Below are 23,794 nucleotides of genomic sequence, written 5' to 3'. Positions count from 1 at the left end.
AGTGGCTTGAAGAAATTTTGGCTAGTTCTACTGCACCTTCCTCAAATAAAACTAATATTAAAGAGCTTGACTTTCAGCAACAAACAACTGTCTCCACCGAGAAAGCATGTACACCATTTACACTGAAAGAAGGTCCCCTCCCTACAAAGCTTTATCTGTGTATAAATTATTGGGAGGAGAGAGAGAGAAAGAGAGGGGGGGGCAGAGGCCCACGCTTCACACCTTGGCAGAGGCATCACAGGCTCCCGACACAAATGTCCGCATGTCTGGGGACAAGGAGAGGGACATGACGTCCCCGGTGTGTCCTGTGAATGACGTGCACTGCTGTCCAGTTTCTATGTCCCACAGTGCACTGCACAACACACACAAAGAAGGGAAACACACGTGAGCACACACACTTTTGAATGTAGAACATTTACCACTGCACTCAATGTGATCTGCAATGTGATGGTAGCTGCCATTTTAAATGTTTGCACTTTGCAGCATCATAATGTGTCGCAATGTGAAGAAGAAAGCTGAATAAAATAAATATAATTTGGTTACGAAAAAAAAAGGTGCAGTAACCACCTCACACAGGGTGGACACCTGAAACAGGATGCCACGAGGTAAGAAATGAAAAGAGGAGGGGTAAAAGACTGCAGTGAAGGGCTCTGGATTTAACCCCATGGTGTTCCTTAACTAGCATTGGCACCGCGCAGCGCACAGCCATTTTTGCAGGGATACTGTAGGCAACATTTTTTGTGCTGAATAAAAGTCAACACATCACTTCTCTACATTGAAAGAAGAGCATTACCTCACAACTCGGCTGCCATCGTATGAGATGTGTTGCGGGTCGCACTGTGCGGTTCAATAAAATGCACCATGACGAATGCAAAAAGAAATAGAGCTAGAAGTGCAATACTGAAACGCTTTCAGTATTGCGTAAGATAAGTGCCAATTCACAACAGCTAGGCGACATGTTCACAGACACGGCCAACATTGTAACACAGCCGCTATACCTCATCTGAGAAGCACGCCTTCTTGTTAATCATGACGAGCTTTTACAACTAGGTTACTGGGCTTGTAGCACAGCTGACAATACAATTAGCGAAAACTCTATCCAACAAAACATACGCAGCAAAAGTTCTTGGCTTTGCCCATGTTGCTATCGTACAGAGCCATGCTCTGCTGCTATAACGCTAAGTAAATAATCCCTGCAGTTTTGATTTAACAAGGAGCTCACTCATTGCATGAACTTCTTGGGTATGTTTACGATAAGCAGAACGCAGAACAACTCAAAAACAAAAAGAAAGCTAGCCGTATCCTATCTCGTCATTATGACTAGACGCAAGCATGAAATGATTTGCAGGAAAGGCAGAGCAGATCTAGGATGGCTCACTGATGCTGGCAACTGCACTCGGGAATAGGTATGCTAATGTGCACTGTCAAGACGCCAAGGTGCCCTGCCTTTTTCCACACCCCCAAGAAAGGGCGCTCCAGCAAGCATGCACTTTTGCCGAAAAGGTGCGTGGAAGCTATCTTGTAGTGGTGTGCTTTTTTCAGTGGAAGTGTTTTTAGTTTTTTTTTCCTCAGCAGAGCCATGCGGACACACCACAGGTGACAATGAGCAAGGTCGCCATGGTTTGCGGTCGCTGCGAAAGTCAGTCTTAACCAAAGCACGTGGATGTTTTTTTACATCAAATCCTAAGTCAAATCCTAAGGGAAACCAACCAAATGGTCTGAACTGTTCACCTTACCCGAGAATTCGTCTCAACGGGAGTCTACTGCAATTCCGTGTAGCAAGCGAGGAGACCACCAGTGTCAATACAGGGAGCACTGGGGCACTATGTGCCTGCAGTTATGTCTGGCCCTCACTAGGGAACACACACCCCACAAGACTATGAAGAGAGACTTGTGGAGCCCACAGACCAGTTTGTACCACCTCTATGGAAGCACCAGTGGTGAAAACACAAAGCTACATTAGGAAATGGATGCGACTTATGCTCAAGTCACATTCATAAACTACAAACTGTACTCTATCGATCACAAACTAACCAGTCCACAGAGGATCATGGCATTGGCTTACAATGAGTGAAAACCCCACTGCATATGAAGGCTGCACATGTCAGTGACAAGGACCAACTACTGCGGTTGACAAACCTTCAGAGCAATGAGTGCAACACTCATTAGTGAAACCTGATGTCTCCAAGGTATGGATGGCCCTGTGGTGGTCACTCCAGTGGCGTCGTTAGATCATGTGCGACTACTGTGCGATTTTGGCAGCTGTGAATTTCGCTCTTGCTTGATGCTGAATTCACAAGTGAACATGCCTGAGGGTGCGTTCGTATTATTCCTAGTGGCGTGGAAGAGTGTTCGGAAAACCCCGAATATCTGCACATTGTACACGAGCACTCCAGCCAGGGAGCTGTGCGAATTCATGTCATCTCAAAATTCGTATCAACTATGATCGTATCATCGAAATTCTGCTGTAGGTTGCAAATGTTGCTTCGCTCCACAACGCCTCGCCGCCATCATGTTCGGTGGCTTCTGGCACGTCACACCTACGCCAATGCCAAGCACACCAATGGGCGGCGAGAACCTCGCTGTGGCTGTTGGCGCAATTCCACCGCGACCTCAGCACGAGTGCGAACGACTGAACGCATTAAAGATGAAACTACGCCGCGTGGGAACTACTTTATGAGATGTAGTTGTGCGGGTTGACTTCGGGGAGAGTTTGCCATTTGTCTCTTCCTTGTCGCCTGTAGCTTAAAACTGCAATTCCTAGTTTCCAATAAACGTTTGTGTAGGATTCAAGCAGCTGCCACAAAAATAGCACAGAAGACGCACGTGTGCCCTAACTTCGCTTGCTATGCACACCCACCCACTGCCCTGCTACTCAGGCAGACAGATAGCCATCACAGGGCGCTAAGGACATTCTGTGCGTACAAACGATTGCGACAGCCAAAGAGCTTTGCAAATTCCAGAGAAGCATGCTGCGCTCCCAAGAAGTTTTTTTTTTTATAAATCAAAATCACACAACAACGACACACAGTGCAGTACGTTTTTTTCACATGCTCTCCCCAGCTACTACGTTCCCCGGTGGGCACGTTTTTTTCCCCCTGCAGTCCCGTGAAAAATGTAACAGCGGGGGGTTCTACTGTGGTACCTACTAACAGAAGCAAGCGTGCTGGTTACGCCTAATTCTGGGCACACCCCCTTCAAGAGCATGTGCACAATTTTCCGACAATGGAACAGGCCGAAGGGAACCCCCCTTCAGGAGGGGGCAAACTAGAAGCACTACCTACCAGGTCATGTCCCCAGAGCTAGTGACAATTTGTGAGTCGTCCACGAAGCGGCAGCAGGACAGGTAGCCGGTGTGACCCGGCAACTCTCGGCTGACGCGCACATTGCCCTCGCGTGTCTTTAAGCTGTAGATGGAGCAGATGTTGTCGAGGCCACCACAGGCCACGTAGCTCCCCGACGGGGCATAGGCGCACGTCATCACCCAGCTTGACCTGAGCGGGATCGCATGCACCTTGTTGGTGGTGTATGCATCCCACACTATCAGCTTGCCGTCCTGAGATGCTGACACCAGGTAGCTGCAGGAAAGAGAACCGACAGCAATGAGCCACAAGAGAACTGCACGGACAGCGGCCAACACCGTTACCAATACAGCGACAGCCTTACCAGATAATGCACCACAGAACTTCCACAAAATGCCAGAAAAAAGTGTTTCGCATTCTGAATATGTGCTGCAAAGCAATGATAAAGTACAATCAGTTTTCACTAGAAAACAAGATTCAAGCTGAAACTACCGACAATGGAGTGACACGTGGAGAATATGAGAAGAGAAAACTAGCCACTGATGGAATGCTCCTCCTGCTACCCAAAAAGGGCTGAAAGATGAACATAAAGAATGGGCAAAATAAAGATGGTTTGGGAGACATTGTAAAACCCAGCATGAGGCAATGCACGAGTGATGATATACAGATGTCCAACAATGTAATAAATTGCGTTTGTGCCGCATTTCTCTTTTGCAATTGAGTGAAATGGTCAGGACAACTGCCAGGACGAAAAAAATTTTGGTTCCGCTATCAGTGTATATTCGAGTATCAGATTTCTTAGACAGAGTTTGTGAAATCTTACACAACTCTGAGCAAATTTCTTTTAGTGCAGTAGGTCTCACATGAGCCAACAAGTCAGCAGCTCTCTGGCCATTACAGTGAGGGTGCAACAAGATTTTATACTTACCTCCCAAAATGGGAACAGCTAGTTAATGAACTGTCCGAAGTAAAATAATGGTGTCTGGCTGTGCGTTTATGAAACTCGACTTCCTGGGACAATGGCTGTTCATTTCCCAGTAAATTTGATGGCGCACAATGGGACAACTGACGGGTGAGCTATACCAATGCACTGTTCCTGCCACATCCTTGGGAAAGCGATCTGGCATGGAGAGCTCCAGTTAGGTCAAGCTTAGAGCGATCACTTTTAAACTGCTTGAGACTGTACAGAATGTGCTGTGGCTTGCTTAGAGGGCTTGAGTGATGTGCTTTACAGACAAAACTTGGGCAGAGCTATAGCCACACAGCTGCAGCTACAAGCACTGCACCACAAACACAGCAACTGGTCTTTTCTTTTCAGCACAATTAAATCTTACACACCTGTTAACTATACAGTCGCCGTCAAAAGTAAATGGAAGGCAACTTTGTAAAAAAAAATTCAATTTCTTTAAATCTAAAGCATAATGGTCCATGTTTGTGCACAGTGCAAGTCGAACAATCACAATTAGTCGGCACATATGTGTTCAAGGATGCATGAATGAATTGAGTGGGCAATGATTAAATTTTTTCGTTAATATTGCCTTCCATTTACTTTTGACAGCACCTGTACATGACCAGGTATGATGTCACAGAATTACGTTGTTCTGATGCAAGAAGGGATGGATATAAAGTGCCCTTACCGGGAATCTGAACCCCAGTGCATCGCGTATATCTTGGCCAGGTGTCCCCGTAGCGTGCGCCGCGTCCGCATCTGGATTCGGCCCACCGGTTCCATGTTGGCTGTTGCTTGCACCAGTGTGGTATCACATGCCGCTTTCCGTGCATCCTGCAGCAGGAAAGAAACATGGCGCCACATTCGTCAGCACTTCACTCATGGTTGCCCCAACATTACGCGCTATGGTAACAGAACAGCACGGTGCAGTGCATAACCCAGAAAGCAGGTTCAAAGTTTGGCTGCCATACGCATAGCCTTTGGTTTCAAAATGCAGCAGTGCTGTGTTTTCCCCTAAATTGCACAGAGCAAACAAATTAATGATGTTAGATTTAACGCAGTTGCGATTAGAAGTGACGCACCCTTTCACAGAACATTTCAATACATTGCAACTCATTACCTTGGCATGCACTGAGGGCAAGCCGCCCCCCCAAAGAAGCTTGCTTTTTTTTTATTTCATTTTTTGTGTCAATTCTGACCAGACAGAAAGAAAGTAATATATTTTCAGAATCAGAACTACACAAATTATGATCATTTAAAAAAATTTAGTGACTACAACAGGCATTTTGGGAATTCATTCCGCAGTTCAAGAATAAATCCAACAAACACCCCCCTAATCCACCTTAATCCAACCACTAATCCCCAGGAATCCACTTTAATATACCCACTAATCCCAGCTATTCACTCATTTTCAAGGGTGGCCCAACTCCCAAATGCAATTGCATTTTCTTCTTTACGAATATAGTTAATAAGACCCTAAGTTTTTTTTATATTTGCTTTTTACGATTCGCTCAAGCCCAGAGATAGCAGAGCAAGGCACTGCTTATGCCATTCAGAAGAGCAAAAAGAAAAAAAAAGAAAACAGAAGAGTACAAACAAAAACAAAGTTTGGTTTAGGTTGGTTTATGGGGTTTAACGTCCCAAAGCGACTCAGGCTATGAGGGACGCCGTAGTGGAGGGCTCTGGTAATTTCGACCACCTGGGGTTCTTTAACGTGCACTAACATCGCACAGTACACGGGCCTCCAGAATTTCGCCTCCATAGAAATTCAACCACCGCGGCCGGGATCGAACCCACGACGTTTGGGTCAGCAGCTAAGCACCATAACCACTGAGCCACCGCGACGGCCAAACAAAAACAAAGTGGAATAGAAAACGAATCAATATGTTATGTCAATCCAATAGAACTTCAAAACACACTCAAGCTCTTGCAAAATTCCTACTGTGAATGTCTTTGCACAAATCTGCTCTCTTGAATACAGACGAAGTTTTTATGCAACTTTGTTAGCCACGAAAAATGTGAGCGTTCCATCAGTGAGCTGGTCACAGCATTCATATTCCCACTTTCAAAAGTGGAGTTTCTGTGTAGCTCGGTTTACCGGGATGTGTGGCCACAAATGGGGAGAAATAAGAAAATGGTGTAAGCAAACAAAACTGAAGGGAGACATGCAATTCTGCAAGGACAACCTAACAAAAGGTGCATTTCAGCCCAAGAAGGCAAGAGATCAGCAGAGGGTTCTTTCACACTAGCGTTCAAGTCCCAGCAGTTCCAGAATGTAGCAAAGCCCCAGAATGCATTAAGCGCAAAACTGCACTTTTACCTGGCTTACTTGCTCTCTGAGCAAGCTGAAGTCTGTTTGTCACAAAGGTGAAATTTATTAACTGAAACACTTGGAGTCCAACCCTACCCGCTGCCCCTGCAAGGGGTTGTTGCTCCCGGCAATGGCAAGGGAAACGAGCCAAACAGCCGCACAGGGGGACTCGGGACTGCATTCCGACCCGACCCGGAAGCCACACTCGCGCAGGGGTTGGCGCCCGAGCCGGCATGATTCCCAGTTTACCGGAGTGATTGGAGGCACGAGGGGCAGTGCTAACAGCGTGAACCCTTCCCCCCACTCCCCTACACAGTGATCAACGGCACACGAGTGACACCCGTGACCTTCAAGGCCCGCGCTGGGCGAATGACGTCAGAGTGACGTCAAGCCCGAAATCCAGGGCTCGCGGGCGAGGAGGCGCCGGCTAGAGGGGACGGAGAGTGGGGGAAGAGAAAGCGGCGACGAGCGCCACCCCTCCCGCTCCGCACAGCGCTCCCTCCCCTCCTCCTCCTACACCGCTCGCGGAGCCACGGTCCGCTCGCCGAGTTTGTCCACTCCATGCGGCTAGCAGGTGCACTAAGCCGCGTGCACTGAGGCACGTCCGCCAGAGTGCCCCGTGGCCAGGAATGACAGCGCGAGGTTAGCGTCTGGCCACGAAGGTGTCGAGGCTCTCGGAAACGCTTGATCACCAAGAGCCCCAGCGTAGCGGTCGTCTTATGCCAGCAGCTTTGAATGGTTTCAAGAAGCTACACATCGCGTTTTTCCGCGCCTCTTCATTCTGAGAACGCAAATAATGCCGCCGTGCAAAGACACAACCGCCGAGCCCTGATGGGTGCATCCGTTTTGAATCCGCTAGCCCTACAGCACGCAACGGCTCCAACCAACGGCGCGGGAGAGACGTTTCGGACACTGGCTTCGCAGCAGTGCAGAACGTCGTCCGTCCAAGCCCCATCACCAACATTAGCGAGCCGCGAGTGCATTTGCGCGGGGCGCCACCTCGGAGCAGTCGTAGGGAAGTAATCTCAAGCGCACAGGCGTGCAGCCGTTCGGGACGTCGCAGGGAGCGCTACCTCCACCTTGCTTGCCCGTCCCACTGTCCCGTGACGACGCGGGACGTCGCATGGGCGGTGGCCAGTTCCGACAGCACGTCGCGCAGAAACCCGGCAGCGGACGTTGCGCCGGGCACGTAGCCACACAACGCAGCGGAAAAGCGAAACAGCTTTGCGCGCCGCAAAGCCCGTCCGGAAAATAATGCCGCAGCTGCGTGCGACAGAGATCCCGCCTCGGATACGGACAGCTAGCTCTCCGCTGCCAATCCAGAGGGGGAAGAGAGAAAGCACCCAAGGAAAAACAAACAAAGAGATGAGGTTGCACGCTGGTCGCTGCCAGCGCATGCGGCGCCGCTGGAGAGCAAGATCGGAGGCGTTTATTTCCCGTGCGAGCCACCCGCTTTGTGGTCTCCCGTTCGTCGCCAGCGGAGAGATCGGCCATGAATGAGGTGAAAGCTGCACGCGGGATGCAGTGGAAATGCCACACGCGCGTGGCAAGCGCAATTCCTTCTTTTTTTCCGCGGTAAAAGCTCGTGGCCCGAGGTCCCTGCGATCATATCGTCCCGCTACAACAGCCGCAGGATTCGCTTCCGGCTGGCGCCGATGTTAACGCAAACAGACCCGCCAGCCGACGAAAAACAAAGCAACGCAAAACAACGCCCAGCGCTGCTAGGCACGTGGTTGGGAAGTCTAGGGGGGGTCGGGCTTGCGCACGGAGGTAGTAGATCGCGAGCCCGCACGCGCCGCGCACAGAAAAGATCAAAGGAGAAAGACGGCGGACCCCCGCACCACACACGCCAGCGGGCACGTCACTCCCGGGGCAGCGGCGACGAGCAGAACGAACGCCGCTCCCAGTGACGTCATTAGGCGAGGAGGCGCACAATACCCCCCCCCCCCCTACTTTCGCGCCAGCACCGCCGTTTTCGAAAATCGATCAACTTGAGCCGCGGCCCGCGCCGGGCAGAAAAGCCGGCCGAGCGCCGACGGCTTTCGGCCGGGTGGGGGAAGAGGAGGAGGGAAGGGCCGCCGCTCACGTCACGCGGGTCGCTCGAGGGGGGGGGGGGGGGGGGGGGAACGGGGCAAATCGAGAGCACCAGAAATGCTCGAAAAGCAGCGAGCCGTGCAGGGGAAACGAACTGAGGCCGGTCGCAGGAGAAGCCGGGCGGCAACCAGAGAAAAGGCACGGACGCGCCGGTTACTTCCCGCAGCTGCCACTTCTGCCCAACACGGTGCAGGCAGCTGCACGCCAGGCACCCATTTTAGGAGCAACGTTCGCCCCTCCGAAACTTGCCAAACCTTTTGCAAGATAGGTGAGGTTATAGCAACTGAACACAGCGCACGAAATGAAATTCGAAGCTATGGCACTACAGAGACTCGTGGATGCAAGGAGATGGATACTACTTGTATGCATCTGCAAATACACCTGGCATCAAGAGCAGTGGATGTGATGCGGCACCATGATTCCAAGAAAACCCACGCTACCTTGCATGCTTCCACACCAGTGCCCTATAGACAAACTTGTACACATCTCATATGCATGACTGCAGCACCTAACTAAAGCTTGGAGAAAGCCTATCCTGAATGCAGAGCTCAGCCATACTCAACATGTCATAGCCTCGGAAACTGGAGCAACGAAACTGAACGAATGTATGAAAGGAAACCACACAGACGACAACGCAGCTAATATTAAAAGGGGCAATGACAACTACTTGCAACATATGATGGAGTCCTACAAGAGTAATGTAAGGGAAAAAAAAAACGAAGCTTTGAGTTACAATTTGGCACTGAAAATACGGCCAGTTCACGTGGTCCACATTACAGTTCCCCGAATTTTATCTGGTGAACCCATGCAACAATGAAAACGAGTCACGCTGGTGCATTCTCATCAAAATTTGGAAACTACTTTTCCTGCCCAGCCAGTGTTTGCAAAAGGATGATTAATGAGGTCTAGCAAGTAGGCCCGATATACGTATAGTGCCAAAAGGGTCCTAATTAATAATTACCTGAATTAACAGCCCCATGTTCCAGCCCCAGAAGTCTAAATGCACCCTGAATGACTTTCAATCTTCCTAAGCACAGAAACCCATAGCAATGCCACGTACCTATGTAAATGAGCAAGAGGGGAGGGGTAGAGGGAGCTGGGGCCCAGATAGGCTTCACTAGAGATGCAGAGTATAGCACAAAGGAGGCACTGCCAAAACAAAGCCACTGCAAGTAACTTTCACATAGAAGCATATGCCACTCAGGTTCACCAATAGGGCCCGTAAACAGCTGTTGTTGAGCAAATTAATGACTGGACAGCTGTGAGCAGCCACGGTGAAGATGTCAAGCAACAATTTGTGACCGAGTACATTGTGCATACTACAAAATGCTTATTAAGACTGGTTCACGGTACTTTCAGTATAAAAAGTTGGCATGCAAAAAAGAGGCACAGCAGCATTTAACAAAACAGTGGTGCAAACATAGCAGATGTACAACAGGCACAAATGATTAACTAATTTCTCTACATATGTGACAGAGAGAGTCAATAATCAGCTAATCCAATCCCATGCCCCAGTCCAATTAGCGTACCCTGCAGAACTAATGACCTCAATTAGATGACCTCGACAGACAGATGGCAGGCCATGGCATGTTTCAAATGATGTCTCGCAGCACAATTTCCCTTCTTGTTATGAATGTGCACTTAAGAGTTAGTTGACAATAATGTGCACTGCGCTTATTTTGATGGAACCTTGGAAACTGATTGAACAGCCCTAACAGACAGGATGGAAGAGAAGAAGATGGGTAGACCCAAGCTCTTCTCTTCCGTCCTGTCTGTCAGCGCCGCTCAATCGATTTTTTGTCAACATGCACCAGCCAGCCCTACTAAGCCCTCTTCTGAAATCCTGGAAGCCACAAGACGACCAGAGCCACATGGTGGTCCACTAACCAACGGATGAAATCTACTCCAAACCACAAACTGTAGTTGCTGTGAGCAAGAGGTTGCACAAGTGAGTCAAGGCTAAGGCAACCACCGCACATAACATCCATGTGATGTGTGACCTCAGTACAAGTCAGAGAGAGCCCCATGCATTTGAAATTAATTCAAAGCCCTCCACTCTGCCGTTTCTGACAGCCCAAGTGCCCCTCCATAGCAGCACTGCAAATCACTGCAACAATGAAGCTTGGTGCGCCACAACACTAGTCCGTAAGTGCAGTGAAGTGAATGGCCGGAGTAACTTTGCAGCAGCTTTTGGAGCAGCCAAAAGTGAGCATTTGGCTTAGATATATATTGCATTTTCAGGAGTATAAGCTGCGTTTCTTTCTTTAAATTTTTCTGTTGGTGCGACTCCTATATGGTGAAAAATGACGTGCCACCTGCAATCTTTTGCCGTTCCTAGTAACTACGTTTAAAAAAAAATCAATGAGTAAAGGAGAAAATATATAGAGTTATTGCAGACTTAGCACAGCGCCATCCACTACCACGAGAACCCAACTATGCCTGCGCAGTGGTAAGTGTGCTCCTCAGGGCCATCTGCACAATGCGCAGAAAGCTCACCGCGGACGCGGTTCATGGTAGTGGAACACAGATCACGCTATGCTAAAACTACACTTTTAAAATGTTGTCCTATGACTAGAATACCATAATCTCGCCGCATCCAGTCCTGTCATATTCTCTAAAGTTTCAATTTCAGCATCGCATCCATATGCCCACGGGTTGTGCATTCTTGCTCAACAATGCTGCCTGCCGTGAGGTGAAGCTACGATGCAAGATTGAAGTTGTGTGCCATTGAATATGAGCTGGAGAACTGGAACCATGCAGCAGGGACAGTTCGACGTGAGTGAAAAAATTATCCACGACAATCTGACTCTTTTTTTATAGGGCAACAAAGAGAATTCCAAAATCGACGTCCACTGAGAAGTTTGCGGTAGTGTGCCTCCACTTCAGCTGAACAAGATGCTGAGGTCAACACCGGCGCCGTTTGTGAATGCTTCTGTCAAGCGCATTTTCGGCTTGCCTTCATGCCATGGGATGACCACAGTAAATCCCTGCATGCTGCAGGCCTGTTTCGCTTCTCTGCTTTCATTATGCAGGGTGACAATGTGCTCGGCCAGCATGGTGCCCGCCCGCATATATATACTAAAGAATGAAGGATCCTCGGAAAAATTGTGTTTTCTGCTAGTCCTGCCTAACGCAGAGGCAGGATAACACATGCCGCCCGTGAATTTTGTTCGTAAGAGAATACGGAGTTTTGGCGCAGATTACTAGCAATTTGTCGTAATGTAGCAGCATTGGCGTAACTGGCACAGCAATCTTATCAGTGCAAGTGTAAACTATGAACCCACATGTAACGCATGTTTTTTCAAACATTATGCGAGCCCCCAGCCAAAGACTCAATGCCTTAAGAGAGAGCGAATGAGACCACCTGGCAAAACTACCCAATGGGGACGTTGAATAACCAAAGGCAATCTTGGACAGCACTAGTCAGCATTAAATACAACAGCTGGCAGATAGCTTTCCACATCTAGGCTATTAAAGAGATAATACTTCTCAATGCACCACTAAACCTACCAGCACTAAACTGGCTGTTCACAAATTTTTCATACAAAATTAAAAACGACAAATTACAATCATACAACAAAGTTTGAGAGTGAGAATTTGGTGCAGTGAGAATTTGGTGCAATAATTCAGTAAGATTGGAATGTGAACATTTCCGCACAGATCTGCCTGGTCGAGAGGCAAATTAGAAAAGAATGACACTCCGATCATAGTCTCGCGAGATAACCAACTTTTGGGGTCGACTGAGAATTTTCTTCCGGTTTGACTGGACGGGGGCAAGAGACACGCTTTCTAAACCTTCTTGATTTGCAGCCCCAGTTCCGGGGGCCACCATAATGTGAGACACATGATGCAAACAATCTGTATTAGTGGGACAGCAGGGGTGGGGTGGGGGTGTACACATACTGATGGGAGGCAACCTTGAGACTGGTTTATGTTTCTGAAGGTGCTCCTGCAAGAGTTCTATAAGCTGTTGCTTGAATGGATTGGGTTTGGTGTCAACGACCCCGGCATTCTCAAAGTCAATGCCATGATCCAAGTCCTCAGAATGCTCCACGATTGCGCTCTGCTCTCGGTCAAACTTACAGACACTGTTCCTGTGTTGGAGAAGACTGAAATTTTTTTTCTGGAACTGAGGTAGTGGGCCAAAGGTTCAAAACCACGTCCTTTGCCCCCATCCAGTCGACCCTAAGTAGGTACCAAATCAGCTTAAAAAAAGTCTTCTCTCGGGAGACTTAGGTCGGAGTGTTACAACATTCTTTTCTCTCTATTGATTCGGTAAGAAATTTTGGGAGATAACAAGAATTTAAGAAGAAAAATAGCAAGAAAGTTAAGCAATCTGAACTGAGTCAGATGTATTCAATGAGCCCACCTAATGGACTGTCCCAGAGGAATGCTCAAAAGCACTGAATTCGAAATCTACAGGCCAGAATTCAATTTTTTGTTCATTTTTTTTTTAGTACCAACGGAGCAGAATTAGGATGAGCAGTGTGTACGTGAAATTCATGTTCATGGTATTACAGTTTCAGGCTGGCCCCACTTAGGTAGCAGGAAAGCAGACAATTACGGGTGTTTACAAAGCCTACCATGTACCTAGAAAGCTCAGAACTGCAACCATTACTGTTGCAATAGAGTGCAATGGGCGCATGAAAGTAAAAATTCCTAAAGGCAGAAAATCAAGAACAATTGCGGCTTATTAAGCACCATATTAGTGTTTCACGAAGGCAGGAATTGCCACGACCCCTTTGGCATGACTGAACAAAAGTGCAGTGTGCAAGCCTCTATTAACGGTACCTACGGCCTGAACAAAAGCCTGATAATCTAGAACCCCTAATTGAGCTTTTATTTTTGTGTACCTTGATCTGATGCCCCTGTTGCAATCAGTTTACAACCCTGTTGACAAGCAAACATTACAGTAAGGTTAAAGGGGTCATTGGCCACTGCTGCCTCTACAAAGCAAACAAAAACAGGTGTAATGTTTGGTTTATGATTTATGGGGGCTTAACGTCCCAAAGCGACTTAGGCTATGAGGGATGCTGCAGTTAAGAGCTCCGGAAATTTCGACCACCTGGAGTTTAACATTGCACAGTACACAAGCCGCTAGCATTTCACATCCATAGAAATGTGACCGCCGCAGCCGGGATCCAGCCCACGTTTAGCGTCAGCAGCCGAGCACCATAACCACCTAGCCACTCCGGCGGACTCAGCAGTTATGTACCTAGCCCCATATGTGTCACGTAATTTATTCCGCAGTTTGAATAAACTGACCCAGCATATTATATCTGCCAAATTAAAGGAACACTGAGGGAAACTCAGCCTAATTTTTGTTCTAAAAACGTAGCCATTCCCTAGAAATCCGGAGGTGAAAACAGAAGATTTTTTTCAGGCATTCAATTCAAGCTCACGAAAACAATGCATTACTGAAGATGCTGACAGCATCAACAGACTCCGTGATCACTGGCTGGAAGTATATGATGAAGTGGTCTATTCTCAGAGATTCAGAAACAAAAGGCCCCTGACACCATTACAGTTTGCTTGAGAAAATGCCAGCGGCAGCGGCACCTGTAATTCACTCTTGCCTTTTCTAGCTCTAATACAGCTCTGTTAGTAACAGCAGCAGCGTCCTTGCAAGTGGAATGAATGTGGTATTCAATCGGTATATGCGAATTTCTGGTTAGTTGCACACCTTCAAGCAGAGAGAAAAGGCCACAGAATTAACTCAGCAGAGCAATTAACGAAATTCAAGAACTCTTTGGTGCAAGTACAAAAATACAAACATTCTTCCACTTACGCTTTAAAACCTTGACCCACCCAGTCCACTAATGACAAAATGATACGCGACCATGAACTTCTCGGGAATGCGGGCAGCAAATGTTGCTTTCCAGCGCACCTTGTCTTTGGGTTCGGACAGCCACAATTACTAAATTTTATCTACTCCCAATTCCACACATATTTGCAGCAATAAAAACATGGGAATGAGGAGGCATGTTTTGTTTTTAAACGAACTTAATATGTAGTTTAATATGCAAGACTGACCGGTACTAAGAAAATTTAACTGCAGCAGTAAATTGCACCCTGCTTACCACATTATCCGACCCCATCACTTGCACTTACGCTGTTCCTAAATGGCTCACATCCATGCACATGATCGAGTGCTGTCCCTGGTGTTCTCAGTTTCCCATAAGGCATTGTGGCCAGTTCTGACAAATCCCTGCTGCTAAACTGAGTGCATTTAAAAAGATAACCACGGCATGTTGTTAAATAAATGGGGGGGGGGGGGGGGGGGGTATATATATTGTTACATTTTTTATTTTAAACGCTGTTTACTGAAAATGTGTGCACGTCTGCAGCGGGGGCTGTCAGAGTTCTGAAAACACACCGGCCAGATCACCTACCCAAGTTTACATGATGGATGAGGTATACAGCCCTGGCGATAATATTACCGAGCATGCTTTGGTGACAGAACTCTTCTCAAATGTTACGAAGTGAAAATTAAGAATTAGTTCACACACATTTTAGCACATCTCACTGGTGCACATGCGTACGAATCCAAGAAACCAATATATCATCAGTACAAAACATGAGTGCAAACTTCAAATGCCGAAGCGTGCTTTATAATGGTTGGTTTATTGAAGTTTAACGTCCCGAAGCAACTCAGGCCTTGAGGGATGCCGTAGTGAAGGGCTCCAGAAATTTCGACCACCTAGGGTTCTTTAATGTGCACTGACATCGCACAGCACACGGGCCTCTAGAACTTCGCCTGCATCGAAATTCGGTTGCCGCAGCCGAGGTCGAACCCGCGTCTTACGGGTCAGCAGCCGAGCGCCAAAACCACTGAGCCACCGCGGCGGCTTAATCTAGAAGTAGGTGATATAAATCTATAATCTACTATTAACATGCCGAAGCTCATGCAATGGGCATGAGTGATGCCAAAATGAGGCTGGTTAAATTTTAACAACTTTTTAAGTTGGTTTTTTAACGAGTACCGAAGTCTTAGTACACAAGCTTTTTTTCTTTTTGCAACATATAAAAATGCAGATACTGTGGACGGGATGAAACTGATAACCTCATGCTCAGTAGCAGAGCAACACAGTGACAGCTACACGCCAAAACTACAGTGCATTTTTGGTGCAGAAAGCTAATGATCCCACAGTGACATTCTTGCACGTGTCCACAGACTCAGGTCCACAAAAATGCCCTACAGTACAATATCGCTGGATTTTTCACGTCAGGCGGCGACATGTCAAACATCTGCCCGTCATAGCAGACATGGCAATGAGTAGTGGCATCACGAAGTTTTTTCAACATAGTTTATGCTCTTGCTGCGAGTGTGGACCAAGCATAGATTAAGAAGTAGACATCCTCACATCAAAAGCACTTTGACGCAGCTACTAGAGCTACCAATAAGCATGCACTTCTTTTTCTTGTGCTAAGAAAGCATGTTTACCAAAGGATTTAAGTTCAGCAGTAACAGTACCATGGCAAACAAATAACTGTTAAACAATAACTGCCACTGACACATAAACCTAAATTAGAGAAAATATGGCACAGCAGCTGCAGATATGCTCACATAAACCACAACCCCAATGCAGCTGCTTCTGTAAACTTTGTTAAACGAAGTACTTTTTACCGGTCTTTTCATCCTGTGTAGCACATTACAAATCATGTGAATGAGTGCCTCAGCACTGTGCCAGCATTCTTTTACTATGCACACATAAAGGAAAATAAAGGAAAAAATTGACAGCCGACCTTGTCATAGAGAGCAGCTGTAGCATGAAATAGCTACTTTGTGCCCTTAAATGAGATGGCAGCGGGACTTCGGCATACTGCCTGACTCTAGATTTGCTGCTACGATTGAACTTGCACGCTATGCCACTATTTCTCAGGAGTGAAGTGTCGAAGAAAGAGGCTTCCTCTGCAAGACAAGCTTCTTGTAAATGTGACTGGTAACCACATGCATGAACTTCACATCAAATTTGGCCACCTATACATGCGGACCAGAGAAAGTTGTTTCATGAAACTTACTCGTATTGTGTTCTTTAATGTCTCTGCTTCTTGACGTAGACTCTCCACTTCATTCATTTTGTTAGCTTAGGCTCCTCGACCTGCAAAACGCAAATTCACTGAGTTGGCAAACATGCTCAGAACAATGGTTTAGTATGAGTTTTAAGAGATGCAATGTAGGCCACGATTTTCTGTGCACACCAAGAAGACAAAGCATGCACGGCGAACCGTTGGCTAGCATTATCTTGCACTACGGTACAGCCACAAGAGGAAACTAGACGATCGCTCCTGGGTTGTCAAAGTAGTGCACAGGATGATTCCATTCACCACTCACACTGATACGCTGAACAACACGAATTGATGGATCTACGAAAGGCACAGACATACAGTGAGAACTAATCAAAGCACTACTGGATTAACAAAGGTGCATAATTCACTATGTGAAATGATGTACAGATCAATGAATTGTGCCCAAGAAAGGTTTGTCCTAACTCCATACAACAGATTGCACCTTTGTTGCAACATAATGCATGGGTGAATGAGTACCCCATATATACACAAGCCTGTTTCATTTCCACGGCATTTATCATGCAGAGTGAATTATTTATGCACACACGCATATGTCACATTGGTTCACACTTTTGTTAAAACAAGTTTTTGCAAGACGTGGCGCGTCATTTTGCAACGAAGCAGCGCGGCCTGCCAAAACGCCACGCAGTACGTCCGCACCCACACGCCGACTGCAATGCACGCTGGAAACAAGTTTCCTCGCGACACACGCAACGCCTTCGTGGTTGCAACGAGCCGGAACAGGGAGGGCGGGTCGGTCATAACGGAACCAACACAAACACTCCGGCTGCAATGCACCTCGACGCATGTTGTGCGCGTACGCCCAGGCCGACGAGTTGAAATGTTCTTCGCTGCACATACCGTTTGCAGGCCAACTCACAAGCAACTTGTCACAAGCACGATCGTTAGGCTTAAAACACACGTTAGCCGAGCTTACACGAGCAGGGAGATCAACTAAGCTCAGAAAAAGCACACGAAAATCGCGACAGCGAAGACTAAATAGCCGCTCCGCCCTCCACCGGATAGGACGCAAAAAACGCGCGAGTGAGATATAAACCACCGCAGGGCGCCGATCAAGTTTAGGGTTATCGTCGTCACCGAATCGGGAGTGCAACTCACAGACCAAGCTGATGTTAGCACCGGCTATTAATACCGCTTTGCAAGTGCACAGATATGCAGAGCATCGGAGAGCGCGAGCGGGCGTAACCCGTAGCAAGAAGGGCCGCCACGTTGTTTTTGCAAACAAGCCAAGTATGTCACACCACTTCGGGCACATCGTGAAGGTTTGCAGGCACTTCCGCGAGCTACGATGACACAGTAACGATGCTTCGGCCAAATGACGTTTCCACGGTCAAGCGCGGCCACTAGCACAGTTCGTGCGGCAGTAACTTTTCGCAACTTCGCCAGCAACGAGCGAAATTTGAGCTGATCGGAACATAATATCCGCCATTTTACAGCGCTGGGAGGAGCAGCGCTAGCCCTAACTCAAGAATAATTGTCACCGTTTCCGCCGAATCGGCGACCCGAAAGCAGTTCCGAACACCCGAGCAAGCGTGCGCAAAGCTCCGTCCGTGCGGCATCGGCGAACGACTGGAACGGAATCAGGCGAAACATGGAGGAACCATACCTTCCGAGAGTAACTTCCCTCTAATAATAGGCCTAACGCTGAAACAATTCGCCGGGTGTCCCAGGCTTGCCGTGGGGCGAATGGTGTCCCAGCGTGCCGTCACAGCAGTTCGTTGAGCAGCATGGAAGAATGTCCACTACGTATGTCCAACAAACCTCACAAACCACACTTCAGCATCCACCGCACTTCGGTACCCGGCGAGTGCACGAGAACCCTCGAGCGTGTTCGTAAATTTTTTTCCCGACCGCTTTGAGCAGGGTGCGGCTCCCGTGCACAAACCGGCAAAGACCCCGTACTGAATTTAATAGCGGACTGCTCGACGCATGCGCCAAGCACAATCCCACAGCGGCTGCGCGGAGGACCACGCACTACCGGAAATGACGCACGGATATTACTTGTTCCGGGAAAGGTTTGGTCCAGGGGCGGGTGACGGCATTTCGCCTTTGTTTGTTTTGTTGAACCCCTGTTTTTTTTTTTTCGTTCGCTGGTAAATCATGAGCTGCTAACGCAAGCGTAAACGTAGACCCAGTGCCAAAGCAGCTATTCGAAAGCAACTATAGCGTCGAAATGACTTTGCGCAAGGTGTTTTGCAAGCTGTACTCATTTAATTCATGCCAAACTGGGATGTTGCCGAGCAAAGAAAGGTATATCATATATTTATTGAATATAAGCATGATCCTAAAGCTGCAAGTTTTGATTGCAATTAAACGCAGGTAAACGTGTGGTTGCAGAGGTTGCACATTACAGCAGCACAACACGCGCTACTTTTCCTGCATTGCAACAAAACAATGAGGTGGAGCCAACTATTTTAAAAAATGAACTGAATTATAACTTTTGCTTTGCTAGAGTGAGGATGTTATGCGGTCGCTTAGAACCCTTCGGTTCATTTGCAAAACCATTTCCTCTTTTCCTGAACTGTAGGTCCTTTGCAGCTGTGTGCATTATTATTGCATTGTTCTTCGTGAGTTCTGTTTTGTTTCTTCCCGCTGTAGCTTGAACAGGAAATTGATTATATCTTGAAGTGGCTCATATGGCAGGCCACGTTGGTGTTTCTGGCGAATACACTCAGTTATGTGTCGCCACCACTCCAGCATTGAAACTGCGGCCCGCGATGCAAGCACACAATGCGACTGAAGCATCCATTTCGTACCACTTTCGGGGCAATTAGCGCCATCTGCGGCAAATCGGGCACACGAATTGTTGACAGCTTGATATTTCGCCGCTAGAAGCCACTGTAGTCGCATCAGTCGCGACCATCCTCCATGGTCGCGACGCATTGCGGTCTTGATCGTAAATAGCAGCCGGCTTTTGGCTTTCGGCCACATGTGGCGAGTTATCCCGCGATGTTTTGGACGTTCGGCCTTGCTGCGCGGCGTCGCGACGGAAGTCGTCATTTGATTCGCATGCATTCGATAATGCCCTAAGGGCTAGGCAGAGAGCCGACCGCAGCCATATTCGACAGCTGCCGCTCACTGTATCATGCGCCCAGAGGTGCCTGTGCGCTTGCTTCTGTTCGCCAAGGCCCGCGAGTTGGTCGGCGCCTCCGAAGCGTCTCTCGTCGCCCCCGTCGTGCTCCGAGACGTCGAAGAGCTGAAGCAGGTGATTTTCAACGTGTACCCGAAGCTCTCAGTGCTGCAGCACAGCGCTGTGATCGCTGTGAACGAGTCGTACCTCGAGTCGGGGGTCGAAGTGACGCTGCAGCTAGGAGACGAAGTCGCCTTCATTCCTCCGATCAGCGGCGGTTGATCTGAGGTCTCCCAGATCATCGCCATGGATTACGTAGAACTGACAGCGGCCAGACTGGACGTCGAGACGGTGCTGGCCAAGGTCGGATCCCCGGACTGCGGCGCGGTTTCCATGTTCCTCGGCACGACGCGCAACCATTTCGAAGGCAAGCGAGTGAGCAAGCTGAGCTACGAAGCTTACGCTCCGATGGCGAAACGCGAGATGCTCCACATCTGCGGTGCGGTTCGGCGCCAGTGGCGCGTCAAGAACATAGCACTGATCCACCGTCTGGGCGACGTCCCCGTCGGAGAGGCGAGCGTGCTTATCGCCATCTCGTCCGAGCACCGGCAGGAAGCCCAGGAGGCCGTCAAGTACTCCATCGACGAGGTCAAGCGTCGAGTGCCCGTCTGGAAGAAGGAGTACTACGAGGACGGTGGCCAAGAGTGGAAGGAGAACAAGGAGTGCTTTTGGATTGAACGCCGGTAATGAACTGTGCGTGCGGTGGCCCCACGAATGACAGGCAACTTGTTCCCTTCTGTATAGTTGTTGAACCGCGAAGTGCCGTTTTTCCTGTGCAATTTTTACGTTTTTCTAGCATCCAGTCATTTTCGCAGGAACTGCATGCATGGCCTGCCGGCTGAAAGTAATGTTTCGTTTTACAGATGTGTTGGCAATAAATTATGAAATGTTTGTATGTATAGTCTCTATTTTAGGATTCCAGCTGGCCGGCTGCGTGAAAATCGTCGTCCGGAATCACGAGCGTTGGATCACTCGCAATGGTTGGATATATCATCGCGCCTACATGAGGGATCGATCGCGGCGAGATGAATTGGGGGTGGGTCTAAAGTCCCGAAGCGTCATTAGTACCGAAACGCCTCCATCTAAATAGGTTCGCCGCGGCCGGGATGTAGAATGGTATGTAGAAGGAAAGCTTCGTTTGCCGCCGTTCGCGAGGTCTTTATAAAAATGTAAGTAGAACGCGGTGCTCTGATAACTAAATGCCGGCTCGTGTGTCTGCATGTTCTTACATTTGCACTTTTCGAGGCATGATTTTAAATTAATGCTGAATCCCAACGATTGCAAAACTCGCCTAGTAAGGGAACTGCGGCGTGCTTTTCTGCCTGCTCTTGGTGTGTATTGACGTCTGCAAGACGGCATTCCGAACTGTTGCTAAAAGAAAACGGTAAAAATAATCGCCATGGGCGCATGCTGTCGGCGTTGGGAGCTGGCTATTACCACGTATCTGCATGTGCATTCCATTTCTTTTTTCTGCTCCGCTGTTTCATGACCCATTGCTCCGTCGGCTACATAAGATCGATTGCTTCTGTGTGGATAGACACAAGCGATCCCCGCATGAGTACGGCATATACGTCACTGCACTGCTAAACAACTCTCCTCGTTTGCAGAGTGAATGAGCTGTTCAAACCAGCTGGCGCCAATGCGCATTATTCACAAAAGTCAAGGAACGTTGTACTCTCTGGTATAACCCCCTAGTATCTCTGCCGCCTAGATGCGGTGCTGTCGCGCTCAGGGTAAGAGAGCATTTATAGGGGCTAGTCGGTGGTTCATCGTGTGGAAACCGCGCTGTACTTGAACAAACGAGACACACTTCGAGGACGACAGACGAAGCGCGAACTTTGAACTAAAATTTTTAAGGCTTTACCTAAGGCTTTACAAAATTTTTGAAAATAAGCTTTTTGAGTTAGAAGACCGCTTTTTTGGACATAGCATTGACAGCGGTGAAGTACATCAGAATAGGTGCTAACTATAGCAGGCTGGTTAACTAATATTGAAAGGTTAGGTTGGTTGGTTTATGGGGTTTAACGTCCCAAAGCGACTAAGGCTATGAGAGACGCTGTAGTGGAGGGCTCCGGAAATTTAGACCACCTGGGGTTCTTAAACCTGCACTGACATCGCACAGTACACGGGCCTCTAGAATTTCTCCTCCAAAGAAATTAACTTTTTGCCTGTGAACATTAGGCTCCCTAATTATCGAGGGACGTGTAGCCCACTGTAATAAATATCCATATCAGTTTTCAGAATTTCGAAAACGCGGTTGCCCTCGGTGCGGTGGCCCAACAAATTTTGGCTCTTTCGACGAGTTACGTGCACTGGACAGTTTGCTTTGCCTGCAAGCTTCTCGAAAGCGCATGCACTCGGGCGTGATGTAGGCAGAATTTGTTGGGCCACAGCGCCGAGGGTAACCGCGTTTATGAAATTCTAAAGACTAATGTGGATATTACTTACGGTGGGCTATACACGCCTCTCAGTAATTAAGGAGCCTAATAATATCCTCATTGCTGGTTGGCCCCGCCGCGGTGGCTCAGTGGTTATGGCGCTCGGCTGCTGTCCCAAAGACGCGGGTTCGATCCCGGCCGCGGCGGCTGAATTTCGATGGAGGCGAAATTCTAGACGCCCGTGTACTGTGCGATGTCAGTGCACGTTAAATAACCCCAGGTGGCCAAAATTTCCGGAGCCCTCCACTACGGCGCCCCTCGTAGCCTGAGTCGCTTTGGGACGTTAAACTAAACTAAACTAAACTACATTAGACTAGACTAAACTCATTGCTGTAAACTAAACTAAACTAAGCTCATTGCTGGTTGTTTTTTGTATTACGTATTTGTGTTTTACCCGTCATGTAATACCCTCTGAGGGCCCTTGACGGTATCCTGAATAAATAAATAATAGTTAAAAAGTTAACTATTCAATTTCAGTTGCAAGCCTGCTAGTCAGCACGCCTTAGCTGTTTTCTGATGCACTTCAGCGCTGACAATGCTATGCCGAGAAAAGCGCTGTTCTTACTCAAAAAGCCTATTTTTAAAAATTATGAAAAAGATTAGGTGAAACACCATGTATATTGTCACGTCGCCGTACTGACAATAAGTCTCAGCTGACATCTAACGAAGGTGGCTCTGTGGCCGGATTTGAAGCCCTATTTTTAACTCAAGGCCAACATAGGCTACATGCAATCCATGCGCGCCAACATGCCTCCAGAAAACAGTACAATTGAACAGCTTATTTGCGACCCTCTCCTGAGGATGACCGCGAAAAAGCAGTGGATGCAAATTCTGAAGAGGGTGGGACCATATTACGCGTGCGACCTCATCTACGTCAGCAAAGCGGCTATTCAATGGACTACCATGCTTCGAAGAGGGGCGAAATTTCCCGCGCCCACTTTCAAGCCCAGTAGCGGTGCAAATAAATAAATAAATGCGACAATTTTAAAGAAATTATGATCATTGCGCAATAGAGAGTGTGATAGAGGGTGTAATTACGAAGAGGAGTGTTTAACTGCGTGCTCTGTCGATTCGTGAAAGCCTTGTGTATACCCCGACGCGAGATGCACACCAGACGGGCGCGCGCCATGCCAGCGCCCCAGACAGGCACGCGCCATGCCAGCTGCGTTGCTTCCTGTGAAGCAGCTGCGAGCCATTGCTGTTCCGTTCTAGACTGCATAGCACGGACTGTAAAAAGAGTGACGCAAAACGGCCGCCTTTATTATTCTTTGGCAGCGTGCAAGGGGTAATGCACCAGGAATGGCACTGCCCTGACGATGGCGGTAACTATACGTTGAAAAATTGTGTCCCTGGGAAAGGGGACATGCAGTTTCTAATTCACCTCCATCTGCTAATAAAACTTTATATACAAGGAGGCAGAACTTACTGAATGCATTTCGTACGTATGCGTCTCTAACCGCCGCCTGACGATTTCATGGC

General features: G+C 48.1%; 3 protein-coding genes across 3 annotated transcripts in view; 2 read left to right on the top strand and 1 right to left on the bottom strand.

The window, feature by feature from the left end:
* Positions 1-18,670, bottom strand: part of LOC149364615 (guanine nucleotide-binding protein G(I)/G(S)/G(T) subunit beta-1) — a 33,270-nt gene extending 14,600 nt beyond the window's left edge. The window contains exons 1-5 of the mRNA XM_089574564.1: positions 18,354-18,670; positions 16,679-16,758; positions 4,940-5,085; positions 3,285-3,578; positions 223-352 (exon numbers count right to left, since the gene is read on the bottom strand). Coding sequence (XP_089430690.1) covers positions 223-352; positions 3,285-3,578; positions 4,940-5,085; positions 16,679-16,735 — 627 coding nt within the window. The 5' untranslated portion in view covers positions 16,736-16,758; positions 18,354-18,670. The remainder of the gene's footprint in view (positions 1-222; positions 353-3,284; positions 3,579-4,939; positions 5,086-16,678; positions 16,759-18,353) is intronic.
* A 957-nt stretch (positions 18,671-19,627) lies between these two features.
* On the top strand, positions 19,628-20,099 carry Mocs2A (Molybdenum cofactor synthesis 2A). The gene has a single exon (XM_089574568.1). The coding sequence runs from the start codon at positions 19,833-19,835 to the stop codon at positions 20,097-20,099; it is 267 nt and encodes an 88-aa protein (XP_089430694.1). The 5' UTR covers positions 19,628-19,832.
* Positions 20,100-20,123: 24 nt separating this feature from the next.
* Positions 20,124-20,768, top strand: LOC149364613 (molybdopterin synthase catalytic subunit-like). Its single transcript, XM_089574567.1, has one exon. The coding sequence runs from the start codon at positions 20,124-20,126 to the stop codon at positions 20,562-20,564; it is 441 nt and encodes a 146-aa protein (XP_089430693.1). The 3' UTR covers positions 20,565-20,768.
* Positions 20,769-23,794: the final 3,026 nt, after the last annotated feature.

Source organism: Amblyomma mixtum, chromosome 2 (assembly GCF_055824585.1).
Source record: "Amblyomma mixtum isolate Tamu chromosome 2, ASM5582458v1, whole genome shotgun sequence".
Taxonomy (NCBI): Eukaryota; Metazoa; Arthropoda; class Arachnida; order Ixodida; family Ixodidae; genus Amblyomma; species Amblyomma mixtum.
Note: the sequence above shows the minus strand (reverse complement) of the source record. Positions and strands in the feature narration are given on the sequence as shown.